Below are 11,354 nucleotides of genomic sequence, written 5' to 3'. Positions count from 1 at the left end.
AAATTGTTCGTTATTTTACTCAGAATCAATAACTCTAATAACGGTGAACTTTTGGGCGTTATTTGAATTTTTTTTTTGCTAAAATCGACATAAGACATTTATTATTATATATCTCATAAAAAAAAAATAAAAAAAATGCTTTAAATTAAAGTATCATAATAAATCAATATTTTTAAAAATGGTATCAAAGTTTTTCATAAATATGTTTGAATGATCTTTAGAAAATATATTTAATTTAAACCGGTTAACCGTCTTACAAAAACCGGTTTGTTAAAAAAACGAAAACTTAAAAAAACCGAAACCGGTGGAGTTTACATGAAAAACCCGGTTGACCGGTTTTCGGTTTCGGTTTTGGATACTCTAATAAAAATGTTATATTTCGAATCAAATTGAACAATAACCCCCAGATTCTTTAAAAGTTAGCAATAAAATTAATTTAAAACTTATTAAAATATATTTCATTTGATTTATTAAACTATGGTTTGATGTATATAAACTAACAATTTTAAATATTTATAATTTATAGTTTGAATGTCATTACCACACAGAGAAAACAGACCGAATTTCACAATTTTAGAAGTGGTTACAAAAGTTCGGTTGCTTCAACCGAAATACTTCTTTATCCACTTTATAATTTGGTTGCTATTACCAATCTGTTTTCTCTGTGGATTTATTAGTTAGCTAAAAATAAATTATATTTCAAAACTATAAACAACGACCTTTAAAATCTTTATGCTGACAATTTGTAGGAACATTCAAAATTGTACGAAAAGTAATATCAACATCATCATTAGTGTCTTTATTATTATTTTGGTTATTAACATCTAAAACATTCTTATTGTTTAAATGTTCGCCATAATTGTTGAGCCTAGTATTGGATATAACTCTTCTAAACTCTGGATTATTTCTCTCACGTTGTAACTGTATATTGCGTTGAAAATTTGTATTTAAATTATAAGTTCCAGAGGACTGTAACTCATAAGGCAGTGGTTGATTACCATTTGAATTCTTAAGATGTTCTGGTCCAGCATTGTCATCTCTCTTAACAGGCCTTATAATTTCATGACCTTTGTAAGTTTGACCATAACATTGGTTTGCAACTGCACTTATTATAACACAAATTAAAATATTTTTGAACATTTTAATATAAACGGTTTAAATTAAATATTTTTTATTATGTAAAATAAATAATTCTGGTTTGTTTTCATTAAGTCTAAAACACTTTATTGTACGATCGCTTTTTAATTATTAAATACAGTTCACTTGATCTGGGAGATATTGTTTATTGAAATTTAACAGACTCAAAAACAATCTTTGGAAGCAATAAAATTAGCTTATCTACTTTTAAATTAAAAAACAATACATTTCTTAATATTCGGGTTTTGTTGAATTTTATGCATTCTTTAGCTTTATACGTAGGTAATAAAAAATTTATTATATATGAGAAAAATCAAAAAATTTAGAGAATTCTACTAAAAATATTTTTCAAAATGCTAAAAAACAGTTTTCAAAATATTGAAAATGACGTCAAACTTTTAAGATATTCATTAAAAAAAAATAAAATTCTAAAAATAACATTAACATTGGAACAAAAATAAAAATTATAGCCTTCACCATGAGTGGCAAGGTTATATATAAGTCTGTCATTCCGTTTGTAATTTCTACATTTTTCATTTGTGACCCCACTACGGTAGCCCTTAATAAACAAAAGTTGGATTTTGGCCAGTCTCACTACCCAGTTTAAAAAACGTTAAAGTTATTAAAAATTTCCCAGGCCATAACGTGTCTCAGGCCACTTGAACAAGAAATTAGGAACAAAATTAACATATTTTTAAAAATATTAAAATAAAAGCTAATTTTTACTTAAAATATATCCATGTTTACTTTTATATGAGTTTTTTGGCTTCATAGGATTCCGTTAACCTATTCGCAGGTATGACCAAACAAATTTGATTTTTTAACGGCAGTTTAACTCCATTTTCAAATTTTTAAAAATTTTGTTAAAGAAATTTCATAATTTTTTGAACAATAGTGAATAAAAATATGAAAAAGTTATGAAAATATCTCCTATAGTTTTTCCGTACCAGCAATTTAAATTTTGCAATTTTCGAGAAAAACAAATTATTTAGTCATATTTTGGCAAATGAGCTCAATTTCCTTACTGTTATGAACTTTAAGTAGAACCTATTCAGAATATTATAATCCAGATAATTCTAAATATACTCTGAAAGTTTTACTAAAATTGGAAAACGCTAAACCTTAAATGGTGAAGGTCAAATGTCAAATTTTTCAATATTTGGAATTTCTAGTTTAAAGATAGCGAAATCTATATATATAAAAGTGAATGTGTGTCTGTATGTATGTATGTTTATTATTATTAGTTTGGGATCTATAGACGGCTAAACGGCTGAACCGATTTGCTTGAAATTTTTACAGTATATTTATGTATGTCTGGAAGGAGCTATAGGCTACTTTTTGTTTTGAAATTTTAAGTGGGCGTGGTACCTCCCATACAATGTTAATTTTTAAAATCAAATATTTAGGAAACTATAGTCCTCAAATTTTGCATGAGCAATTCCACTGTTTGTTTAAATATTTGCGGCAAAATGGGAGTAGTAGCCACAGAGGGCGTGGCACCTCCCATATGATGATTATTTAAAAAATCTTATATATGGGATACAATAAGAGATAGAATCCATACATTTTGTACGGATATTCTACCATCAATTTTAATATTTAGGACAAGAATGGGCGGACTGAAATAGTGGGCGTGGCACTTCCTAAACAATCTAAATACTAAAATTCATATCTATCTGTATAATTGTAGTATGTAAAGCGTTCAAATTTTGTATGAACTACTTATTTAGGCCAAAAATGGGCAAAATAGCAATAGTGGGCGTGGCACCTCCCATAGATGTGATGAAAAATTATATATAGGGACAGCTATAGCAGCTATCAATATTAATATTTAGTACAGAAATGCGCGGACTACCAAAAATATTAAGTAAATGTTAAAATTTGTATGTATACATTTGATTTTACTTGTATGTATACATTTTGTATGTATACATTTTTGTATGTATACATTTAATTTTAGATAGACTAAATATATTGTAAATCTTTACGGTACGGGTAGCGAAGCACACCGGGTTTTAGCTAGTATTACATATTTTTGGACCGATTTTGATGAAACTTAAAAAAATATAACATGTAGTCTAGTAATTACAATAACATCACAAAACGGAAATTAATCCTTAATGTCACTTAGGGTTAAAATGACCCCAAACTTTTAAAATCATAAAATGTGCAACATTTTTGAAAGACTGAGTTATAAGAGTGTCATATTTATACCCTACACCACCATAGTGGGGACGGTATAATGAGTTTGTGCAGATGTTTGTAACGCCCAAAAATATTAGTCAAACACCCACCTTAAAGAATACCGATCGACTTAGAATCACTTTCGATTTAATGATGTTCATCCGGCAGTCCGTCTGGCTGGCATGTAAACCTTGTGCGCAGAGTACAGGTCGCAATTTTGATGATATTTCGATAAAATTTGGTACATATTATTTTTTTTGGCCAATACCAAGCCTATTGAAACTGGCTGAAATCGGTCCATTGTTTCACCTAGCCCCCATACAAATGTCCTCCCGAAATTGGACTTTATCGGTCATAAATGTTAAATTTATTTATGTATATCCACAAATTTCGCTCCAAATAAGTTTTATATATACGAAATTCATGTCACCAAATTTTGTTACGATCGGTCCATAATTAGTCATAGCTACCATATAGACCCTTCCAAAAATCGCTTTAACGTGCATAAATCGCTTAAAAATGTTGGTATACTCACAAAATTCAACATAGTAAACTTTCATATAGACATAAATCACACGACCCAATTTCATGGTGATCGGTCCATAATTGGTCATAGCTACCATATAAGGCCCACTTCCGGAAATCACTCAAAAATATAAATTATTGAAATTTTAAAAGAAAAATGTTTTGTTCTTTTACTTAGTGTAGGGTATTATATGGTCGGGCTTGACCGACTATACTTTCTTACTTGTTTTTAATCTAATTTTAATCTAACTGAAAAAAAATTAACAAACAAGTAGGGAATGTAAGAAAAGATAAACTCACTGTTTATTGTTGGTGTTTTGATATTTTTACAAATAAAGCTTGAGTGTCTGTAATTCTCATTCACTCTAGTATTTTATTTGTATAATATCTTTAGTTTTTCTAAATCCTTTTGGGAAAAGGTTTCCTGATGATCTGGCCTAAGCAACCAGTGAAATGCGGAATAGGAACTGGCTTATCCCCCAACAATAAATTTCAGTGAATTGATCAGTTATTGGGAGTTCAATAACTGATCAATAAATTAGTTCAGAATAAATGTGGATCAAATTGGTCCTAATATTTGCAATTCTATTAAAATTTTGATACAAATTTTAGTTTTAGAAACTCAATAAATATGAAATATGTAATAAAATCTTTATTTATTAGCAAAACTCAATGAAATGTTCAACGTTTTTTTTTAATATTTCATTTTAAATAACAACTTATCAAAAAGTCAAAGAGAATCCCGCAATTCCAAAAAATTTTAGCAAAAATGGTATTTTGTACAATTTTCCACATTTCCTTCGGAGCTGAGAAAATACTTTGGGGATAAATAGGGAACACGTCAAGGTTTCCCAAGCTGCTATACGTTTACTGATCCCAGCTTTGTAATTTAAGAACATGTGGCCCAAAGTTGATTTTGATAAAAATTAAGTCAAATTACGAAGAGCTAGGGGCGACATATTCGAAAAATGGGACATGTTTTTACCCAAAAATTTTCTCCGTAAAGATACCTTATAGAAAACAATAAACATATAACAAGTTCTTAAAAAAAAGTTTTTTTTAATAAAAAAAGAGTTTCGCACAAAAAAACAGCAAAAATCTACCATTTTTTGAATTTTTAAATTGAAAATCGTTTATTTTTGGATTCATAATTGATATTGCTCTGAAATCTTCTACATATTATTGGCAATTTAGTTGTCTAAGTAATCTCCTATCATATTCAAATCTGAATTAGTTTCAACGACTCTTCAAAATTTTTGATTTATCTCATATACAATACATTAATTTTGTTTGGCAAAAAAGTGAAGCATTTTTTTTCTCAAAATCAAGTTTTCTCATTTTACTTAGTAAACAATATTTGTGAGGATGATTAATACATATTTGACATTATCTTAAACAAGAATTAGTCATATCTCCACAAAATTATATCTTGTATATCAGGCAATTTGTCTACTATACATTTTCCACACAATTCTAATTCATTATAATTAATAGCTGAAAACTTTGCTGGGTTATTTCAGACCACAACAGCTAAATAGTTAAGAATTTATTTTTCAAGATTTTTCAACGTTTGTTAATGAACTTGAACTGGCAGTAGTGGAACACCAACAATTAAAATGATATTAAAAATTAAAAAAAACACAGTTTATTTACATTTAATATTATTATGTTTCTAAATATAATTTCACAATTGAATTTCTTATCAAACTAAGAATTAGTCATCACTTTAAATAATATTTAGTTGGTTCATTTTATACAATAACTAATTTTTCACATTTTTTTTATTATATTATACACAGTTAGTTGTCTTATATTTTTAATATCTGATACATTTTCCCTTAAAATTGTATTGCTTGCAATTTCTGGGCGCATCCAACAGTGTACGAGCCGGAAAAATTACCTCCTCCTCTTCTTCAGTAGCATCAGCATAGCTGTCATTTCGATTGCTCTCACTATTAAACCCATTTGATTGTTTATCTTGGGGGTAATATTCTGGTCGATGATGGATATCTTGAGGTATTGGAAATAAACGATTATATAGTGAATTATATGCAGGATATTGCTGAGGATTCAAATGTCCATTAAATCCATTATTATGATGATATTGTTGATGATGCTGGTGCAATTGATGGCCACAATTATTTTCTGTTTGTTCCTCAAAGTTATAATTATTTAAATTTTTTCTATCCTCATGCCAATCATCTGCCTGAGAAAAACTTTGAGTTTTATAAGGAAAACTGCAGCAAAAATTCAATGTTGCAAGTGTTAGCAACAAAATTAATAATAACTGCGACATAATTTTTCTATATATTTCGGAATTTAAATATTTATATTTTTGTACCTCGTTTTACAATCTCTAATTTATTACTAACAAAAGCTTATGAAGAAATACTAAAATTATTAATCTAATTAATATTTTTTACTTATGTAAACAAACTTTTAGAGACAGATTTTTAAAGGAATTAATTCATTTTTTATAAATATTTCTCTCTTTCCCAATCTGTCAGTTTTCATATAAAAATTATATTAATTGGAAGTACAGTGAGACCTTGATTATCCATAATGGTCGGGTCCGGGAGCATTCTGGATAATCAATTTTCCCGATTAATTGAGTACCAATTTGAAGTAGTTTTTTTAAAAAATATATTGTTTTTCGATAATGACATTTACGGCTCTATATCGCACCCTGATCGATGAGTTGGATCAATATCGTCCAATTTGGTGGACAAACTTTCACAATAACTTTTTCAGCATTAAGACAAACTGCTCTCAGGTAAACAATTTCAAAAAATGTCTGCTTAATCTCCATTATCTCATTGGTGAGTTTTTTCATTGATATGAATTCACTTAATTTTTCCACGAAAATTGTAGCAGAAAAAAATTATGCTTATAATCCCGGATAATAGTGGTAATTACGGTTAATCGATGGAAAAAAATTAAATCGATCCAAAAATATTTAAATTTTCTTTCCCGGTTTATTGATTTTGCCGGTTAATCGAATAACAGATAATCGAGGCCTCACTGTATATAGTAACGAAAAACGATAACCAGAGATGAGAAAATGAGGGTTTGTGTTTAAAAAAATTTTAAATTGCGCCTTAAGATATGTGATGTTTTTGTAGAGCAGAACGTTTTTACGAAAGCTAAAGAAGCAAAACCTAATCGTTATGAATTGGAGCATACGATTATTTTCACTTTCGTAAAATTTCTATAACAGACCTGTATTTTATTATAAAATAAATACGTTTGTGTTATTTTCTTTATTCATTTAAATACAGTACGGTACACATTTTTTTTTTTAGTTTTTAATACCTAATGCAAACTCCCTTAAAATTGTGTTGCTTGCATTTTTTGGGAACAATCAAAACAGTCTCAAAATTTAACTCGTCAATAGACTCTTCCTCTTCCTTAGCATCAGTATAGACATCACCTTGATTCCTCTTGTTTTTAAATTCATTTGAATGTACCTGGGTAACAATGTCTTGAGAAAAACTGCCGCAATTTTGCAAGATGGCCAGTGTAAGCAGACACATTATTAACAATTGTGACATAGTTTTTTTTTATAAATTTCCAACTTTAAATGTTAAATATTCTCAGTGGTTCCACTTGTTGCAATATTTAATTTAAAACTAACTAAAGTGTATCAGAAATTCAAAACAGTAGTGAATCTAATTAATATATTTTTGTCTATTGTCAGATTTATAAATTATTTAATTCATTTCTTGTATTTGAATGCAAGATCAATTGAAATTTCATTTAAATTTTTTTTTGAAAATGTAAAATTTTTCTAAATATTTTTCGAAATTTTTTCAAAATGTAAAATTTTTCTAAATTTTTTAAAAAATAATTTTCGAAATATAGAGCTTATTACAGTTGTATGACATTTAAGAAAAAAAAATAATATAAATTTTCCACAAAAAATCTTAAAATCTTTATTGAACACAAAATCTATAGTTAAATAATCTTATTAAACATTTGTAATTTAACATTATTACAATTGCTTTTAAATAGTATATGATTGTAGGGTTTCTAAACTATGTATATGCTTAACATAAAAAACTGTATAAAGCATATTATTTATAACAAAAATAGCCATAAATAATTTGGTCCAACTAGCATGATCTAATCGATTCTCTGTGCTATGTTGTATAAAGTATAAATAGCTTGTACTTGGTGGCTTTAAAAAAAATGCGAATAATGCAATTGTGGTATAAATGGAAATAAAATTGTTTAGGTAATTTTGACCAAAAGGGCATAAAATAATTAATAAATCAGCTTTCAAATTATTTGCATAAACTTTAGTCAAAAAATATACTAAACTGATCTAAAGTTTTAATTTTAATAACAATAATATCTTTAGAAATGATTATTATTTTTTAAAAATTTCAAAATTATTCTCTAAGTCAAATGGAATTGAGTATAAATATGTTAATAAATATATAATACTTGTCTTAATTATTGGTTTATTCATTAAATTTCAACCAACACATGTAAATCATAAAGTTTTTGTAATCATATATTTAATCATTTTGAAATTTATTATCACCTCGACTTTCTGATATGAAACAGAAAATGTTCCAAGTCCCAAACAAGCACCTATAATATGCAAACACACTTTTTTTTCTTATTTTTAATTTTTATTGACAGATCTTTATTTTGTATATCAGCAGTTTAGGTTTCAAAGCAGACTAAATATTTGATATGATGTGTATACGAATATAAAAATTCATCAAAACATGAGATTTATTGATTTTAGTTCCAAATTTTAAAAACCGGTTAACCGAGTGATAAAAACCGGTTAACCCGAAAATCAACATTTTAAATAAACCGGTTCGCAAAAAACCGAAATTTCGAAGAAAACCCGGTTTTTGGGTTATTTTTTTTAAATTTAATTTTTAATTTTTTTATAAAAATTTATTAGTGAAAAAAAAATTCTGGGTAAAAAATATTTTTCTCGATTTGGTTCTACTTACTTTGGCCTTATATACGCCGCACAGTGGGGCGGAATCAAAATTTTTTGGAAATAAATCTGGTATTTCTAAACGACTGCTCCGATCAGGATAAAATTTGACATGGGCGTAGCCAAGGAGTACTCGAGTTTAAGATATAAGAATAGGCCATACAAATGACCCAGGGGCGGCGCTAATGGTACTCAAAGTAGGCCACATGTAAAATTTTTAAACACGTGCGATTTTTTTGTTTCCTATCCGATTTTCAACGATTTTTATATTTTTGGAAAGCATTCGGCTAGGTCAAACATGCTTGCGTGTGCTATTTATCTCTTATAATTCCCGAGTTATAAGCATTTCAAAATTGAAATTTTAAAATTGTGCCATACCTTGGCCCGCTATTTTAAAAATATAGGGCGTAATTTTGCACCTAATGGACTCGAATTTCATTTGTTAGTTAGACAACTAAAAAAAAAAAAGTAAACGATTTTCAATTTAAATATTCCAAAAATAGTTGATTTTTGCTGTTTTTTGGGCGAAAAGGTGACTTAAATCTTTTTTAATTAAAAATAGACTTTCTTTAAGAACATATAACAATTTTATGTTAATCTGAAAGATACATTACGGAGAATATTTTGATATAAAAAACATGTCCTAGTCTTTGAATATGTCGCCCATACGCCCTTCGGAATTTGACCCATTTTTTATCAAAAATTCAAATTTGGGCCACATGTTCTAAAATCCCAAAGCTGGGATCAGAAAACCAAAAGCAGCAACCTTGATGAGTTCCCTATTTTCCCAGCCCCGAAGGAAATGTGAACCCTATACGCAAAATTGTAAAAATTACCATTTTTGGAATTTTCGCTCCAATTTTTAGGAATTACCTTTGACCTTTTGACAAGTTTTTTTACACCTTGTTATTTAGAATGACAATCTTAAAAAACCCTGAAAATTTCATTGAGTTTCGTTAATAAATAAAGATTTTATTACATATTCATTGAGTTTCTAAAACCAAAATTTATATCAAAATTTTAATAGGATTGAAAATATTAGGAACAATTTGAACCACATTTATTCCGAACTATATTTTTTTGTTTAGATAAGTTAATTTTTGGTCTTACAAAAAAATTTCAAGCCAATGCATTTGCTTTTGGCAATTTTGGCAATTGCATATCGAAAGCAAAACAAAACAAAAAAAAACCTAAAATCCGTTGGTTTCTTAGTTACCAAAAAAATAAAAAAAATTAACAGAATTCTAAAATTTGAAATTTCCTTAAAGCGCCACTATATTGGCCATTTCTCCCACTGTGCAATGTCTCAATTAGATTCAAAAGTATGCCACTTTAAAACTCCGTCCTTCAAAAATATTGCACTTTTTCATATTAAAAAATTTGTATAAATTTTCTTAATATTTTATTCAACACAAGTCATTGGTTCTGACTCAGTCACATTAAGAAAATTTATACAAATAGATCAAAAATAGATACAAAATCGAGGTTGTCCTGTTTTTTTTCATATATCTCAGCCATTTGTGTGCCGGTTTTCCCGAACTGGGTTTATAGAGGATATATTGATGCATAAATCATGTATGTAAATTATTTGGGGGCTACGGAAAGTTTATTTCAACATACAGAAGGACAAGCAGCTATATCGACTCCGCTATCTATAACGATCCAGAAAATATACATATACTTTGTGAGGTCGCAAATGAAAAATGCCGAAATTACAAACGGAATGACACACTTATGTATTGCCACTCATGGTGAAGGGTATAAAATACATTACAACAAATTAATTACTTTAAATTTGTTTTCTAATTTAATTTAGCCGTAATCGCATAACTTGACGTATTCGAAATTGCTTTGAACTGTATTTTTCGTACCTCGGGATAGGAATAGAAACAAAAGCTTGTAGACGGTACGAAGTTGTTTTTTTTTTTCTATAAAATTTTTTTATCCTTATTTATCATTTATTAGAAATATTTATTTTTGAAAATGTTAAGTTTTTGCTCCAAAACAAAAACTCATTTGTTTAACCCTCTAAATCGCAAACTTCAAAAAGCATAAAAAAAGTTTTCGTATAATTTTTTTAAGGTAATTATGACCTAATAAACTCAGAACACCGATCAGAAACTAATTTTCAAATTAAGTTTAGGGCATTGTTGCCGGTTTAGGTGATACGATTTTATTGAAAAACTAATGAAAAAGATACAAAATTAAAAAAATATGTTTTACATTCTATGATGATACTCATATAACAGTTTTTGGCATTTGAGCAGCATAAATGAAGATCGCATTTTGAGCAAACACACTGTGTTTGCGACTTTTTGCTTAGTTCGCACAATCTTTTTGACCTAACCAGATGGGAATGTTTTCGATATTGTCATTAGGGACGTCATTAATTGGATGTTTTGCTTTTTCGCCAACTTTTTAACTTCCTGGCTGAGGATCTTCTTGTGGAGTACCAACTGATCATGAGTCAAATTCATAGAATGAAAGAAGAATATCTTACTTTAAAAAAAAAAATATTTCGAATAGAACAAAAGTTAGTAAAACTTTG

General features: G+C 28.1%; 1 protein-coding gene across 1 annotated transcript; it reads right to left on the bottom strand.

Moving 5' to 3' along the window:
• Window positions 1-705: 705 nt before the first annotated feature.
• On the bottom strand, window positions 706-7,397 carry LOC135958306 (probable basic-leucine zipper transcription factor F). Its single transcript, XM_065509206.1, has 3 exons — window positions 7,159-7,397; window positions 5,704-6,083; window positions 706-1,100 (listed from the first exon to the last, which is right to left on the bottom strand). The coding sequence occupies exons 1-3, from the start codon at window positions 7,395-7,397 to the stop codon at window positions 706-708; spliced, it is 1,014 nt and encodes a 337-aa protein (XP_065365278.1).
• Window positions 7,398-11,354: the final 3,957 nt, after the last annotated feature.

Source organism: Calliphora vicina, chromosome 4, assembly GCF_958450345.1.
Source record: "Calliphora vicina chromosome 4, idCalVici1.1, whole genome shotgun sequence".
In the NCBI taxonomy this organism is placed as follows: Eukaryota; Metazoa; Arthropoda; class Insecta; order Diptera; family Calliphoridae; genus Calliphora; species Calliphora vicina.
This window is presented reverse-complemented; position numbering and strand designations above follow the sequence as displayed.